Source organism: Camponotus vicinus, unplaced genomic scaffold (genome assembly GCF_025532165.1).
Source record: "Camponotus vicinus isolate PSW18456_S1 unplaced genomic scaffold, iyCamVici1.0 SCAF_2, whole genome shotgun sequence".
Lineage (NCBI taxonomy): Eukaryota > Metazoa > Arthropoda > Insecta > Hymenoptera > Formicidae > Camponotus > Camponotus vicinus.
Window position 1 is genome coordinate 8,753,132 of NW_028141956.1, and position 18,485 is coordinate 8,771,616.

General features: G+C 35.3%; 1 protein-coding gene and 1 long non-coding RNA gene across 3 annotated transcripts; one reads left to right on the top strand and one right to left on the bottom strand.

The window, feature by feature from the left end:
• Positions 1 to 185: 185 nt before the first annotated feature.
• LOC145966919 (uncharacterized) lies at positions 186 to 3,209 on the bottom strand. The gene is made up of 2 exons (XR_014437237.1): positions 2,429 to 3,209; positions 186 to 1,018 (listed from the first exon to the last, which is right to left on the bottom strand). It is a non-coding gene; the product is annotated as an uncharacterized LOC145966919 (long non-coding RNA).
• Positions 548 to 17,538, top strand: Sxc (O-linked N-acetylglucosamine (GlcNAc) transferase sxc). Of its 2 annotated transcripts, none has more exons than XM_083091343.1 (12): positions 548 to 936; positions 3,571 to 3,721; positions 3,904 to 4,147; positions 4,452 to 4,520; positions 9,090 to 9,286; positions 12,622 to 12,711; positions 12,843 to 13,023; positions 13,110 to 13,712; positions 13,843 to 14,357; positions 14,503 to 14,956; positions 15,039 to 15,415; positions 15,501 to 17,538. In XM_083091343.1, the coding sequence occupies exons 1-12, from the start codon at positions 807 to 809 to the stop codon at positions 15,688 to 15,690; spliced, it is 3,201 nt and encodes a 1,066-aa protein (XP_082947469.1). In that variant the 5' UTR covers positions 548 to 806; the 3' UTR covers positions 15,691 to 17,538. The 2 variants fall into 2 exon arrangements, with proteins under 2 accessions (XP_082947469.1, XP_082947468.1); XM_083091342.1 differs by lacking the exon at positions 548 to 936 and adding an exon at positions 2,536 to 2,936.
• The last annotated feature ends 947 nt before the right edge of the window (positions 17,539 to 18,485 follow it).

An 18,485-nucleotide genomic window follows, 5' to 3' on the forward strand; every position in this document is an offset into this window, starting at 1 on the left:
TTACGGAAATGCTTTGAACGCTACTGTCAGGAAATGTCACGTGACACGACATCGCGCGAGAGTATCCATCGATTGGCTCTACAACTTGGCGAGCTATGTAATTTTTCTCTGCCCAAGAATGCTCGAGAATCATTAAAAACGTAGGATAATTTTTTTGTTTGTATTCTTAAGATATTTTGTAATACTTTAAAAATTTTATATCGCATATCTTTATTCGTCTATTTCTTAAAACAAAATTCAATTTTATTTGTTTTAAATTATTTTTCCTTTTTCGTTTTTCGCTTTCAAAATAAGAAACATATTTATACGTATGTAAAAAAAAAGAGAAAAAAAATTTGTTTCAAGTGAATTTGATACATATTCGTCCGGGGTTCGTCTTATGTTAATTTCACTTCCTAATTTATCATCATTTCGACTAATCGCAAAAAGCTGGTATGTTAAATATATTGAATATTTCCTCTCTCTCTTTTTCATCCGTCTGTCTCTGTCGTCGTCGCCGAAGGTTCACGAGCGTTGCCGAGAACGGCCGAACGTGACTCTCGAATTTCCGGCGCTCCGTTGAAGGATTTCATGATGGCGCGCGTGTGAAAAATCGCGTCACGTACATACATATATCGCACGCATTGATAAGGTCGGATCGTTTGACGCGCGAAATCTCGTCATTTGTCGAAATCGGATCACGCGGACGCGAGCGATTCTCCGCGACGTGCGATCGTGCTTAGGTGCGTCAGCTGTCAGAGTCCTCGCCGCCTCGTGTGCCTCGCATCGCATCGGCCGTTCCATTTCGCAGCCTCGTCGACGCAGCCATGCAGGCGCAACAGCAGACGCAGCAGCAGCAACAGCAGCAGCAACAACAGCAGCAGCAGGGCCACCAGCAGATAGCGGGCACCAATGTGATATTGAAGATGAACGAGATTCAGCAGCTGTCGACTGTCGGTACGTTGGCGCCTGCCTGCTTGTTCCACGCCTCCTCGAAATCCGCTTTCGAGCAGCGTCTTTTTCTACACCCTTTTATAACCTATAACATTTACGTTACTCATTTATACTCGGTTTTCTTCCTTTTTATATCACGAGCATAGACGTAAGTTCCGTTCTTTGCGATTGCACTCTTTGCATCTTTTCATAATTTTCATGTATATTATGTATGTATGAGTATGTATGAGTATGTATGAGTATGTATATGTGCGTGTGTGCATATGCGCATTATGCGTGTTCCAGCTTGCGTGCAGAGAGCGTACAAAAGGACAGGTGCAAATAGAAGGGACAAGTAAATGGGGAAAAGAATTTAATATTATAAATTTAATATTTCTCAAATTGTTGGTTTATTTATGATAGCAATGTGCGATTAATATTAGAGGAATTTATTAGAGGAAGAGAGAGAGAGAGAAAATGAGAGATGAATAAAGAAAATTCTAATTTTCTCACGAAAATTATATCATCTCGATTTTTATGTCGCGTTTCTTATTTATAGATAAAATTAATTGAATTATAGTTTCGTTCAATTTTTGTAGCAACTTGGATTGTATAACAATTACATATATTTCACAAAATAAGATTTGCATGCGTACATTTCGCTTTTACAATGATTATATAAAGAGAGATATGATAGAAATGCATATTTTTAATCGGTAATTTATTTTGATTGGACACACCAGTTATCATCGTAATACGTCAGTATACATTCTTCGACATAAAAAAGTATTTTTTTTAGTTTTTTCCTTCATAAAATGCTCACTAACGTGTCGTCGATATGCTCTTTGCTATCCCTTCTCTAATAGCGGATGTTCCCCCTCTCTTTCTCTCTCTGTCTCTTTTCCCTCTCGCTTCCTTTTCTTTCGTTGAACGCGAATATAATATTCCACTTGAATATCTGTTCTATCTACCATCTGCACCGAACGAGGGAAACTTCCCCCTCTTTTCTCCCTTTCTCCTTCTCGTTTACAGTTTCTCTAACTGTGGGTCTCTCGCAGGACAGGGACGTGTATAGCAATTAATAGGCAATGATAGTAATTAATTTACAGTGTTTTCAAATCAATGATATCAGTCAAAGTTAATTTTCTGTGATCATTTAGCTTTAATTAGAGCTTCCTATGAAAAAAATCATTTTACATTTTCGATTAATTTTTTCACATAGAGTTTTCCCAGATGTACTAGCAATTACAGGATATGTGTATGATTTATATGTGCGTGTATGAAATGTGTAGTGAATTTTTTTTTTGTATAAATTGATTTTTAAAATTTTTAATATTTAAAATTTAAAATTGATCGCCTTTAAATTTTAAGCTAAGAAAATCAATGTTCAAACATAAACTTAAGGTAAAAAATTTTTCCTTTTTTCGACTGTAAAAACGTAGCTATGTAGTGTATCTCTAAGAAGAGGATTTCTTATACATTATAGTAGATAAAAATTGTAACATTTAATACATACGTTCCTGAAGTTTGCCGCTTCGACCACTCTTCGCTTCAACGTCGACCAATCAGCTCGTTCGTCGCGCTGTCGGGAAGGAAGGGGGGAGGGGAAGAGGGACAGAGAGGCAGCTAGAACAGAATGTACGCGCAGCATCATCTATGCGCGCAGCGACAATCGAAGCAAGAGGCATAAACGAGCGGAGAAGTTAGGTTCACGACAGGTCAAAAACTGATCCAGAACATTCGTCGGGACTAAATTGCGAGGGAGTCGAAAGCGAGGTCGAAAAGTTATACGAAATCAAGAGTCCTCGGTAAGAAAGTACGCTGATCTTCATCATCAAAGATGAGCGTGCACGTCGCAGAGAAGAACAGCACGTTGAAAGGCTCCAATGGGCTCCAATTCATCGTGGAAAATGACGACGACGATTGGCAACATGGGCAGAATATTCTGGTAGTGGCACAGGACACGCATGGCAAGGAGCTGATCAGTCTGTCCGATAATGAGACCATTAACGTGGATACTTATTGTTCGTATATTTTTGGAATACCTCTTCTTTGTTAAAGGAGACGACGTTGCACAGAGCTAATGGGTCGTAAAAACATGGTGGATGATCGGGAAATGTTGATCGGAGTGTCATATTTCAGGCGACGTGTGCCAAGTGGTTCTTTGTTTGGAAATGCTTGTTTGAATTCATGATTGATCGTTGATTAATAGTTTAGACTTTGATGTATGATTCGAAAATTTACTTAGGATTTAATAATAAGAATAATATACATGTTATTATTCTATTAATATGTTCTTCAAATTTTAAACTTTTGGATTTTTCAATATTTATAGCTTTCGTTATTTTCAAATTATTTAAATTCCATTTGCTAATTTTTATAAAATTTTGTTCTCTCAGTCACAACACAATAGTTGTTGCAATGTTGGTGTATTCTTCTTGCATCTGTTACATGTATCTGTTAATAAGCGAACTAACTGTTCCATATTGTGCTAATTATTATATATGTTATATTCATCAATATTTATGATATTAAGCAAAATGAAAAATATAATATGTAACTCAATTGCAAAAACATTTTATACATTTTTATTGAACTTGAACTCAATGTGAATCAAACACTACTAAAAGACCTCATGTATCTCAATTCTTATTTTAGGGTTGCTGGAACTTGCTCATAGAGAATATCAGGCAGGAGACTATGAGAATGCGGAAAGACACTGTATGCAGCTATGGCGACAAGAAACAAACAATACTGGTGTTCTTCTTTTGCTCTCCTCAATACATTTCCAATGTAGAAGGCTAGAAAAGTACGTAATTTCTTATCATATTCAATATTCTAAGTGTAGATACATTCAAAATTAAACATGTTGCAAAATGGAAACTGACAAATTTATATTTATAAATAATTATAAATAATATATAATAATTTTTAGATTTTTATGAAATAAAATATAACTTTAAAATAAAAATATAACTTTATGCATTTCAGATCAGCACATTACAGCAGTTTAGCGATAAAGCAAAATCCATTGTTGGCGGAGGCTTACAGCAATTTGGGGAATGTATATAAAGAGCGCGGACAACTACAGGAAGCACTGGAGAACTATCGTCATGCTGTCAGATTGAAGCCTGACTTTATTGATGGTTACATCAACTTGGCTGCAGCACTCGTTGCAGCTGGTGACATGGAACAGGCCGTTCAAGCATACGTCACAGCACTACAATATAATCCCGTGAGAAAACCGACATTACGAACACATTACAGTTTAACTATTACTTAATAAAATATAAAACACCCGAGAAGTGTGTGAAAGAAAACAAAATTCTTGTTATAAGATTTAAGTTGCAAAGTTTTATTCTTTATATAATAAAATTGTTATACATTAATAAGATTTTATATTGTTCTTTGTGTGGACCTAAAAATCCACATTTATTTCTTATAATTCAATGAGTCTATATTTTATTATATCAAATCTTTTTTATCTTAAATAAGATGAATCACATATGCAAATTATTTACATATTTCGCCTGTTCCAGGATCTTTATTGTGTGCGGAGTGATCTTGGTAATCTTTTGAAAGCATTAGCAAGACTTGATGAAGCAAAGGTACGTTTTAGAACCATTTGTACTAGTTAGTAAACTAATCCGATATATCATGCATATGTTCGCGAGCATCTTTACTTCGATCAAGCTACAGACGGCGGAATCGTCAAGAATAGTGCATTACTCCTTGAATTAGTAAGAGATTGTTATAGAGATGTTTTTCAATTTTTAACAAAATTTACTAATCTGTCCTATCCTGAATCATCTCCTTGTATCACTTCCTTTCCTAAATCCAAAAAAGTTAATAATAATCCTTCTAATATCTCTTCTAGATCAAGGAGAATCAATTTACAGAGCATGTATCGATTATAATGTTTAATTAAGAAAAATATTTCATCATCCTTGGGTCTTCACATCTCTTGATCTCGAAGTACAAATGCATCGCGCGTATGTGCACGAGCTACAGTGTGCAGTTTTCTGTGAAATATGCGGGCCGAATGGGATTCGTTCGCGCCGTTGCGACGAGAAGCTTTCATTCTTTGCCGAGCAACTTGCAAGCGCGGCACGCAATTTTCTCCGTCGTCGAGAATATATAAATTTGATAGAATTATCTATAGAAGAGGATTTCTAATTTTTTTATTTAACAATTACTTTCTCCATCAAGAAATAGTCGAAGAAGTAAGCGAGAAACATCGCGATCGCAGTTTTCTCGACAGCGAATCGAAAATTGCGTGTGATCCTTCATCTTGTAAAATTTATAAGAACTGCGTTTCATGTCGCCGATAGAAATCTAGTCTTCGTAGCGACATTAAGCGACGGTCTCTTAACATAAAACCCTAAACAATATAACAGACATTTCTGACAGACGCATTTTTCTCCAGATGTTTTGATAAAAAGTTTACGAGTCTTTCTTTGTTCGAACAAATCGACGACAAGACAATCGAAATCTAGTCGGACATTTTAAGACATGATTTAAGTTTCTTAATAATTTTTTTTCTTTCTTTCTTTCTTTTTTATCACACGTTATAAACTCTTTACTATATTCTTTCAAAAGATTTTCTAAATCAAGAATATATGTGAACACAAATCTTTTTTATAATGTTTAGGGTTATTGTCAAAATATAATTAAAAGAGGAGAATATTCTCTCTAACATTGCGCGTTTTGCAGCAACACCGAGAAAAAATACACTTTTGATTTTATTCTTTTTTTTTATTATTTCGAGGACTCTTGATGTTGTCGCAAATTATAGCATTGTTTAGCCAGTGTCATCGGATGCCATTTTAATTCAAATCGATGGCTGGCAGCGCGCGAACATTTAATGAATGAGCTGACTCTTGTCTCTTGTTTTGAGTGTGCGACTTTGCTGTTGTTATCGTGGCATACGTGCATTGTCACATGCTGCGTTTTTTTCAGCACTTTGATGAATAGTTGATGATAGAAAGAAAGAGGGAGAGAATCTACAGTGTGTACGAAAAATATATATTGGCGCGAGATCACTTGACCATTCCTTTAAATCAAAACTTATTGAACACTACATCGAAAAAAATAATTGCGATTTAATTTTTGCATCCATAGGAAAAAGGATCAGATTTTAAAGAGATAAAAATAATATTAATGCTACTTTTACAGTAGCATTAATAGAAAATCGAAAGAAATGAAAGGGTACATCGTGAAATTCGAAATTGTTAAATTCGCGGGATTTTTAGCGATGCCCACGAGTTGATTTCTAGTATTGATCTATTGTTAAACGGTCAAGTGATCTACATTTTCATGGCGCGGCGCGGCGTCGACCGATGAGAGCATATTCGTATAAATATATATACTTTTTCTCCATTTGAAATATTTCTAGCTATTTCAAATAACGTACTTTGCGTTATATTATAATTATATTTCAAATAACGTACTTTGCGTTTTACTATAATTATATAGATATGAGATTTACGGATACGCCCTCGGTTCTAAGAATGATAGCAACGAGGAAAGCTTCCCGTTACATTTCCCGCTATTCTCAAAAACTGGCTGCTATGCTCGTTCGTTTCTTGCCGAGTTCCTTCAGCCACGTTTATTTTTATCACCTCGTGAATAATAAAATATGACTCTATCACACTATTTCGTTCTCCTTCACACTACGCGATGCTTGATAATACAATATAACGAAATATTTATATCAGATAAAAAGAGGAAAAAAAAGTGTAATTTACGTTTCGATTACGAGAAGAATTTGAGACACGTAATTCGCAACAGCTGGCTGACGAACTCGGTGAGGCGTGTCATTTGCAGATACGCGAATTATCAATTCTTTATGTACACACATATACACACGCACACACGTATGTAGAAAGTAAAGAAAAAAAAGACAAAGATTTGAGGCGAGAGTAATCAGTGAAGAGACATTAACGCAGCTGTCTTATTGTTGTGGACGGGATGATCAACTCTAGGAGGGGAAGTGCAGGAGCAATGTGAGATTGGTCGGTTACCGCGCCGGTTCCTTCGTCAAAGGGTGAATCTGAATCTGGTTATTCAGTAACACACTGTCTCTCGGTCTAAGTTTATTATGAGAGCTTGCGAGCCGTACCTACCGAGTCAGCCTACCGAAGGGTACATTGCAGGTAAAGTAATTCCCAAGGCCGGTCTCTAAAGACCTCTACTCAATCCAATCTCCTTCTCTCTCGACCGGCTCCTGTCGAAAAAAGGCTCTTTATCCTTCTATCCTAGATACTGCGAAATGATTTTACGAAGGGCGATATATATTATTTGTTGCTTAGACTTATAAAGCATCAGTATTATGTAAATTGAGCTTTTCTTAAATAAGCTTCGAGACTCTGCAAAGATTTTTTTATTTTTAAAACGTTACAGGATGTCTTAGATTTATTATTTGTCCCTGCAACAATATTATTACATTCTTATTATTAAAGTAATTCAAAAAAAAATGTTACATACTCCATGTAAATATTGCAGTTAAGTATATAAATATTTAAAATATTATATTAAGAAAGTAAACGTTGCATCTTTAGCTGAATAAATATTGCAATTTACTTTTAAAAAATGAAATAATCTGTTTTAATTTAATATGTATAAAAAAAGATCGCACAATTCCTTTATTTCTCTTCCGCTTTTTTTTTTAATTCCAAGCAAACCTCTCATCCTGCAGAGACTGGTCAACTGTAAATGCCCTCTTATTTATTGTTTAGGTACGAAGATTACTCTGTTTTCAATATCAATGCAGCCCGCCTCTCGGCACGCGCGATGATCATCCACGCTAAATTCCTAGGGTCGTCATCCCGTCGTCATGATCGTGTTACGTAAAGATCGTGATAATTTTTCATCGATAAGTAGCTTCATCACACAAGTCCAGAAGAGACTTTCGTTTTAGTTGACTTCGGTTTTAGCGTACGGCCTTCAGCGTGCAGACGAGTCCGCCGAACGCATTTCGGAGACTCCGCGTGCACCGGAAGTCGCGCGTTATCCACGATGACGCCTCTAGCGCGCACCCGGATACCTTTATTGTCCTTAACACTTTCCTGATTCCTATCCGAGAATGCAATTTTGATTATGTTTGTGAGGCTACCCTCGTTCATTCTGTTTCCATTTCTTACTCCCTTTCTTGCCCTCGACGAGCATAGAAAGAGGACAAATCGAATTCAAGAATGACGATAGTTGAAGAGAAGCGAAGAATTTGTAAATTAAATGAATTAAAACCGAAGATTGTGATTGTAAAAATAATGATATATGCGGAAGAAATGTTTACCGAATATTTTAAACTCGCATTGCCTCCTAAATCTCTGATATGCACAGAGATATTAATTAGGAATGTTGATTTTTGTTGGGAAATTTGTTAAATCATAGCTTAAAAAATTTGTTAAGTATATTATCACATAATTTTAATTGTATGAATTATCGTGCGAATTTATAGGTTTTTTGTTTTAAACATTTTTATTTTTACAAATGTTTCCTTTTATTCTGACTTTTTATTTCGTATGCATATTATAGAAAAGAAAATTTTGCAAATTTTTCTAATATCGATTCACGACTAATAAATAGTATTACCGTTTGACTTATTTTAAACATATCAATTTAGTCAAATGGTTCAAGACTCAATTATTGAATCAAATAAATAACATCTGATTAACATACTCATAAGTGCAAAGCTTGACATAGTCAATCTTTTATTAAAGAAAGCTCTCATTAAATCTATGATGATTTTCGCTAAATAAATTTCAAAAACTTTGGTAAAATTTTTTAGCAATCTTTCATATCTCTAAAGACCATGAAATCTAAAGAAACAAAAAATCCATCTCACGAATGATTCTAAGAAATCGTGGAAGAATTCTAAGGAGACTGAAACTGTTTATCGATTAGAAATGAAAAAAGAAGAAACGTGGGAGGAAACAGAAGATATAAAGCGATAAAATATATTCTTTACGGAGTCGAGAGGGTGAAAAGGAGAGAGAAAAAAAGAAGGAAAGAGAGAGTGTAGTATGAAACAGAGAGTGAATGAATGAGAGAAAGAGAGAGAGAGAGAGAGAAGAGAAAAGCGCAGCGCGACAATGAGAGGTCGGGCATAGCGCGTAGCGCGCGTCTCTCTGAGTTCGCGAATAAAGTCGTTATAAAATCGCATTCTGTTTCTCTAGGCCTGCTACTTGAAGGCGATTGAGACACGACCGGATTTCGCGGTTGCTTGGAGCAATCTCGGATGTGTGTTCAACGCACAAGGGGAAATATGGCTCGCAATACATCACTTCGAGAAAGCAGTTGCCTTGGATCCAAACTTCTTAGATGCCTATATCAATCTTGGAAATGTTTTAAAAGAAGCTAGGATCTTCGACAGGTTCGTTTCCATGCTTTTTTCAATATATTTTTCTTTTATTTCTTAAAAGCGATCTATAATTCGCGACAAAATTCGGAACAGAACTCTATAATCTCATTATGTCGTATAACATAGAAAACATAGAAAATAACATAGAAAACATAGAAAATTCAAATAAGTTATTTATATTAGGATATGTGACATACGACACATAAAATTATAAACGGAATTCTGTTTTGAATTCTATCGCGAATTATGAATCATCTAACGTTAAGTAACACGAACAAGTAATAATTAAATAATATGGATTATGTATAAAACTTATATATAATTCTACTAGCATGAAATATGTGATAATTAGTAATCCAATCAAAGTAAAAATTCTATCATATCTATATAAGATAGGATAGACATATAATATTTATATCTCTCTTACTATAGTTTCGAAAATTACATAAGTCAACAATTTTTTAAAACTTTTAAGGCATTTAAACACACATACACATACACACTTCTTATTTATAATTTAAGTGCTCTTTAAATGAATCAAGTTTATGAATGAATGAATGAAAATAATGGGCGAAATAATGTTACATGCACAGTATTGATCAATCGACGTCTCAAAATTTTCCGTCGTCGTCGGTTTTAAAGTCTGTGCAAGATCAAAATGGCTTTAGTTATTCCACTGATACATTACACAAAATTATTAGTGGCTAGTCCAAAGTCATACAGGTCCTCCATTACTTCTGCAGTTTCCTCTTTGTCACAAATTTAAAATTAAAAATATTTTCCGCATATTTATATGTATAGAAAATATTTGTAAAATATTTTTTATATTTATATTTTTTAAATTTTATATCTGTACATCTGTATACATACACATATATACACACACACACACACATATATATACATAGATGATGTTAATTAATTTGCGCAGTTCATTACCGTTCATTGTATGTCGTAAAGCACGACATTGATTAGTGAAATATTATTTAATAATTAATAATTTTTCTTTCGTTAAGTATTGTAGAAAAAAGTGGTTTAGGACTTATTTTTCAGGAAAAAAATATTACTATATACTTAGAGATGTTAATTAACATCGTGTGTGTATGATATATATGTATGTATGTATTATTTCTTTGAATTGAACAGTGAGGTCGTTAAATATATAAATATATAGATGATAAGTCTATGAATAGACGTAACATATTTGCGTTGCATTCGGAAACAAACGAGTACAGCGCATGAACCGAGTGAATACCGAGGATCGATATTCATGTAACGTTCTTTTCCAAGTTCATCGTCCTCTTTGTATTCGAATGAAAATTCGGCTAATGCACCGTTTCTCTCTAGATGTATTTTCCACGAAAAATAGGAACGCAAAGCCTCTCGTATCATTAATACGCGTACGCCCAGTAGTTTATAATGCAATCTCGATAGTTCTCTGATGATACCATTTTAAACATCTCATCGATAATTTCTTTTAGTATTTTTAATACCAAAGGATTCTTAATTTCGCAGATTTTACTTCTAATATATCTGTATATCTTTATACATATATTACCCTTTCTATTCTCGATTCCCTCTCTTTGCGTGTAAATTCTTCAGGTTTCGAAAATCATTGATTGTAAAAGCCGCTTCCATGGCTACGTAACACGTTCATCCTTCTCTTTAACTACGTTTAACGCCCGCCGTTCTATCGATCTTCGCCAAGATTCGTCTGAACGAGCATCAACAGAATAAAAGAAATTCGGTTGCAATATTACCTCCGCTTACACAACCGTCGCTTGCCAAATATCGCTTATATATTGTCATATTCTTTAATATTAACTCTCTCTCGACCTATTAATTGTATTAAAATATTTTATTTAGTATAGTAAAGAGTTAAAAAAATAATTTCTATTTGTACAAGTTTTATTTTAATTTGTTGCATATTATTTTATATATAATAATATATATAAAAATTTTCTTTCTTTTTTTAGAATGAAAAAATATCTATAAAAAATATATATAAGACAAAATATAATCGATTAATATGATAATATTGGATCCATTGAACGCATTTCTCGGCTCAATTCCGACTCTAGCTTGAGAGGGGAGAGCGGAAGATTCTTTCACGCACAAAGTGGGAGGAATTCGAGGACAACTATCGATTCCAGCAACCGCTCCGCCCCCACGGAAGTCCTTCGCCCCTCTTCTCCCCTTTCCTTGCAGGATACGCGTGCTCGTTCACGACTTTCGCCGAAAACGGGAATCTCGCTCGCTCGCTCACGAGTTAAACAGCTTTCCTTCGACTGTCAGCACCTCCCGGAGCTGATCTTAGGACTCGCGGTCTTGTAATTCCCGCTTTATCTCCTGCCGCTTTAGATATCATCTGTGAATCCTGAGATGAGTGGATCCTGTATCCACGTGGATTCAAAACTGTACAATTTGCGCTGGTGTAATTCTTATTTCGTTTCCCGCGCGTAAATATCAACGTATAAGGATTTGTGTATTCGGGGATCCACACATCTAAGGATTCGTGCTTTTTTTTAACATGTTCGTTGAGAAGATCGTTGGGTCCATGGAAACGTAGAAGAGGTCTAAGGATTTGCACGCATCTTTAAATTGGTATATTCAGTCTCCGTTTTACTCCGATTTAGGACATCCTAAAATGGAAATATCCAAAGATCATTTACGCACGAATCCGACAAGATTATCGAAAGAATGATGTAATTTTCGAGAAATTTGTGGACTCAACATTTTTCGTGCGTTTTGCAAAAATCCAATTTCGAATCTTCCCTCGAAAATCCTTGTTTGACGAACTTGACGCATTTTGCATGAACTTGCGCTCTTCCAAGAAATTCCTTCCTTCCAAGGACCTCTCAAGGAAGATTCAGCATTTCTTGCATCCGCTGCCTCCCTAAGGATTCGCTGCTAATGTAACGAGCCGCGTTGTCAAGGGTCCTTTCCATTCAGATCCGTGGACTTCTGGGATCCGCGGGATCCAAGACGGGCGGGATGGGGAAGGAATGGACTGCCAGTGCGTGGTCGTCTATACGGTGATCTCACCCTCGAGTACTATCGCGCCCGTGCTTCGCGTACAAATAGAAGATACTATCGCGCGACCCTCCACCTCTGGCTGCATCTCCTGGATCAGGCGCTATCTTAAAAGGTTCATCAGACTCGTCTTTGTAACACCGGGGGCTGTATTAACAATTTATCTCTACAATTATCTGGAATGAAAAGAGCAACTTTTTCGCGGATATAGAAAAGATAGCATTTATATTAGTATTATTAACCTAATTCTTTCACAGCCGAATTTTTTTCATTGGAAATGGGATCTATAATCGATAATCGTTCTACTTATCCAGAGCTGTTGCTGCTTATCTTCGTGCATTGAATCTCAGTCCTAATAATGCAGTCGTACATGGAAACTTGGCGTGCGTTTACTACGAGCAAGGGTGAGTTGACAATTTGTGTTCGCACTTACGATAACAATTTACAATTTTTATTTTAATATAAACTTGGCTAACGAAATTGTCGACTTTTTTCGAAGACGATGAATGCAACCGAGAATTATTTGATATTATAGGCTCATTGATTTGGCCATCGACACGTATCGCCGTGCTATCGAACTGCAACCAAACTTTCCAGATGCTTATTGCAATCTGGCAAACGCCCTCAAAGAGAAGGGCCAAGTGGTCGAGGCGGAAGAATGTTACAATACCGCCCTCCGACTTTGCCCGACACACGCAGATTCTCTCAATAATTTGGTACGAACTTACGCCGTTATGCGTTTAACATTAAATTGTGAAAATATTAAATAAATTATATATAAATCATTTCTCTTTTTTTTTAGGCCAACATAAAACGCGAGCAAGGCTACATAGAGGAAGCGACTCGCTTATATCTTAAAGCTCTGGAAGTATTTCCCGAGTTCGCAGCTGCTCATAGCAATCTAGCTTCTGTCTTGCAGCAACAAGGCAAACTAAACGAGGCGCTAATGCATTACAAGGAGGCAATTCGCATACAACCGACTTTTGCCGATGCTTATTCAAATATGGGAAACACGCTCAAAGAGATGCAGGATATACAGGGCGCTTTGCAATGCTACACACGGGCTATTCAAATCAATCCGGCCTTCGCCGACGCTCATTCCAATTTAGCATCGATTCACAAAGATTCCGGCAACATTCCTGAAGCGATACAGTCTTACAGAACAGCGCTGAAGCTAAAACCAGATTTTCCTGACGCCTACTGCAATTTGGCGCACTGTTTGCAAATAGTGTGCGATTGGACGGACTACGAAGCCAGAATGAAGAAGTTGGTATCTATCGTTGCCGAGCAATTGGACAAGAACAGACTACCCAGTGTGCATCCGCATCATTCTATGCTTTATCCCTTATCTCATGAGTTCAGGAAGGCTATCGCTGCTAGACATGCTAATCTTTGTATCGAAAAGGTGGGTAATTCGATAAATTTTTCTAAGTCATATATTATATACTGCGTATAGAACAATTAATATTCTATTCACTGTCCATAAATATTTTCTCGTTATTGTTAAGTACTTATATACGAATAAATCATTGCAGATCCATGTTCTCCACAAACAGCCGTACAAATATCCACGTTCGATCTGCGCACGCTTGAAGATTGGATATGTTTCGTCGGACTTTGGGAACCATCCGACTAGTCACTTGATGCAGTCGATTCCTGGCTTACATGATCGCGAGAATGTCGAGATTTTCTGCTATGCACTAAGTGCGGACGATGGCACGACCTTCCGCGCAAAGATCGCGCGTGAATCCGAGCACTTTGTCGATCTGTCACAGATTCCTTGCAATGGCAAGGCTGCCGATCGCATCAACGCTGACGGCATCCATATTCTGGTGAACATGAATGGTTATACGAAGGGTGCCAGAAATGAAATCTTTGCCTTGCGACCGGCGGCGATACAAGTCATGTGGCTGGGTTATCCTGGCACTTCTGGCGCAAGTTTCATGGATTATCTCATTACAGACGAGGTCACCTCACCGCTGGAGCTCGCCAATCAATATAGCGAGAAGCTCGCTTACATGCCACACACTTACTTCATTGGTGATCACAAGTACGCAAGTTTATTTTATTCGCGGATTTTTTAAAATAGTATTTTGATACGAAAGTACAAAAATTATACAATTTTTATATATTTTTGTCATTTTATGAAAATTTCCGTTTACATTTGACAAGGTTTTAATTATTTATTTTTCTAGGCAAATGTTTCCTCATCTGAAAGAACGTTTAATCCTGGCGGATAAATCGAATCATAAAGGCAAGGTAGCCGATAATGTGGCAGTAATTAATGCCACGGATCTCTCCCCAATGATGGAAAATACTTTAATAAAGGAGATTCGCGAGGTAATCGTACCAGATGCGAAGAAACAACCCGTTGAGATTTCGCTTAAAGTTGCTGAGCTACCGACTACCACCCCGATTGAAACAATGATTGCTTCCGGCCAATGCCAGATGTCCGTGAACGGTGTTGTTGTGCAGAATGGTATGACCACTACGCAAGTAAATAACAAGGCTGCCACGGGCGAAGAGGTACCTCAGAACATTGTGATCACAACTAGGCAACAGTATGGCTTGCCGGAAGACGCCGTTGTTTATTGCAATTTCAATCAGTTATATAAAATTGATCCGCTCACTCTTCACATGTGGGCACATGTAAGTATACGATCAAATTATTTTTATAGAAATTGAAGATCTTCACCGAATTGTTTGTCTTAAACGAATATCTGATTTATAGATCTTGAAACATGTGCCAAACGCTGTGTTGTGGCTGCTACGTTTTCCGGCGGTCGGTGAACCCAATCTCCAATCGACTGCACAACAATTGGGTCTGACGCCTGGTAGAATTCTGTTCAGCAACGTCGCTGCTAAAGAAGAACATGTAAGACGAGGCCAATTAGCTGATGTATGTCTAGACACACCACTTTGCAACGGACACACGACCAGTATGGATGTTTTGTGGACCGGGACACCGGTGGTCACACTACCCGGTGAGACTCTAGCTTCTCGGGTCGCTGCTAGTCAATTGAACACTCTCGGCTGCCCGGAGTTGGTAGCGCGGACACGACAAGAGTACCAAGATATCGCTATTAGGTTGGGTACTGATAGAGAATAGTGAGTATTTTAACCTATTGCAAAATTTTGCAGTTTTTTGTAAATACAATATAATAGATTTAAATTAATTCTTAATTTTTATCAGTTTGAAAGCAACAAGGGCCAAAGTTTGGAAGGCCCGCTCGGAAAGCCCGCTGTTTAATTGCAAGCTATACGCGATGGGCATGGAAATGCTGTATACAAAGATGTGGGAACGTTTTGCACGCGGAGAAAATCCCGACCACATATCGGCTGTCGATAAGAATGACAACCAGAAATCGTTGAGCATGTCTTAAAATAATTTTTCCGACAAGTGTCATATGATCACTTTAACTTCGACACTTTGCGATTAAAGATTCTCCAGGAAATTTTAGAATTTACAGCCGTGGTTAATACATCTATTTCTCAAGAGATCTTATATAAATTTCATATCTCAATTATTGTTTTGTATGATAAATTCACGAAGCTTAAAATAGACAGTAGACATGAATATATACAAATATATATATATATACAAGATTCCGTACGATATTCACGCTCTGCTCTCACTCTATTGCTCTTGTTATTTATAGTTTTCTTTCAATGTAATATTCCTGCTTCTCTTGATTGAAAATCAATTGCATCCACATTGTGTGGAAAGTCAAGAAAATCTATGAAGAAATAATTTTGTTAACAAACGTACAAAATTTTTAAAAATGGTGAAAATATCAGCAGTAAGAAAAAATAATATTGAAGAATATAGAAAATCTAGAGAAATCATGTTTTCGATATTTTATTTTCCAAATTATTCGTCTTTCTATAAAATGTAATATCGATGTCTAAATAAAGCATTGATAATGGATTTATCGAAAGTAAATTGTACAAAACGTACAATTTACAAAACGAGAACAAAAAAATTAATTTTTCGATATTCTAAACTTTATAAAAAATTGCGAAAAAAATTAAATATCTTAAAAATTATAAATTTAGAGTTTTGAAAAAAGTTAAGATTATTATGCGAAATTACACTATTATTATGCGGAATTATCATATACAATTTTTTTTCTAGAATCTATAATTTTATTGTAAGCTGGGTTATAAATTGCATTCGAGAATTTACTGTACATTTTGCTTGCGCTGCTGTAATCGTCACATTGACTTGCTTATTGTAAACACTCTATTCAAACATTCATTTTCTTTTTTTACAGTCGATCTTTTAATAGATATCCTTCGTACGTAATTTGCTGAGAAATGCAAAAACACTTAACAAAGATTAGAATTAATCTCTCCTTCTCGAATTCCTTATATCCTAGCTTATCGTTTATTCCTCATCGCGACAAAGGATAAAAAGCCACAGATTTCGATCTGAATTGACAATTTTGAAAATCTTGAAAGAAACAAAGAACTAAAAAACATCTTAAAACAATAGAGAAAAAATGATAAAGATTTCTCATATAAAATGTTAGTAAATCTTAAGAAATTAAAAAAAAATATAATAAAGATTCATTAATTTCGACATATAACATTTCAGAAATCTGAATTCAAATATTCTTTCAGTCAATATATTTCAAATATATAAACACTCAAAAATCATAGAAACCACAAGTTTTTCTAAGGATCATGAGGTAGAGTTGAAAAAAGAGAAGCTTAGAAATAATGCCATAAAATGAACCTAAAGAAATCAACAGATCTAGGAATTTCTTAGAATTTTAACATCTTGATTCTGGAAGATCGAGATTCTATAGGCATTTGAAGAACGAGATATTTATTTTAACGATCATGAATAGCGTATAACGCAAATTGTATTATATGAAGCGACTAAGGATAATGTTGTACATGTAAATATTGAGGATAACTGTTAATTATTTGCGTTAATCCGGTAATGGAGTGAATTGCGTGATTTGTGTGAGGTAGTAAAAGATATGGAACTATATAATGAACTGATGTACGTGTAGAGAATAAAGATGATGAATGAAATAATAATCTTTCACGATTTGTCGGCATTGTACTGTCTTGTGACTCTGAAATATTTATCAGGTTAATAGGCGTGTTTAGCGCAATCATCGCTCAAGTAACTGTATATTTTCAATATGCTCCAAAATTTATATACACAATTCACACACAGCAATGTATTTCATTTAATTAAATAAATGGGTTATAAATCATGGCCATGAAAATTGTCGCAGTTTAAGTTCGCCATTGTATATAGTATATACATATATAAATTGCCGAAAACAATATCATCAATCTGTTTTCATTCGATAGAAAGATTCTTTCATTTATGTATCATGTAAAGCATATATTTTTCACATCATAGTTGCAAAACAATCAAACATAGTGGTAACTTTTCTAGCATTTTTTTAATTTATCCGTTTCATGACAGGGCTATAAGAAAAATTCAAATTCTCCAAAGGTCAGGTTTTCCCAATATCTTTATGATTGATCGGTTAGAAAAAAGATGAATTATTAAGCTTCGCAATTCTGTATGCGCTGCGATGAATTCAGAAAATTATTCCATTCGCTATCTAGTGATCAATGAGAATCGTAAATAAAAAGCATACTATCGATAATGTTAACTCTTAAAGGTCACGTATGAATCATTTTGACCCTATTGATATTCTAGCAATAAAATATCCCAAGTTTTAATCAATAAAAATATATATAAAATTTATTTTTCAATTTTTTGTTATGATTATTTTCTACAAATGTCTAATGAAATATACATAAACTTTTGTAAATTTTTTTCAAGCACTTTGAGATAGCTTAAACTGCGACAAAACATTGTGACTTATATGTATGTATAGAATAGAGCAAAAAAAATGTGTGATTACAAGGATTAAAAATTCATTTTAATTTCTTTCATATTCTGACATTTGCTAGAATGGGATGATTCATATTATTTCATTATGTTGATAAGACTATGTTTAAATAACTATTAAACTTAAACTAGAAAGATATATATAATAGAGACAATTATATAGAGATGAACACATCTATGATATCTTTTTGAGAGTTTAATATATAATGCATAAAGATATTACATCGAGCGATGATAGATTTTGTTTCATGCGAAAAGTTGTAAAAATTGCCTTGTGAAATCATATAATTAAAG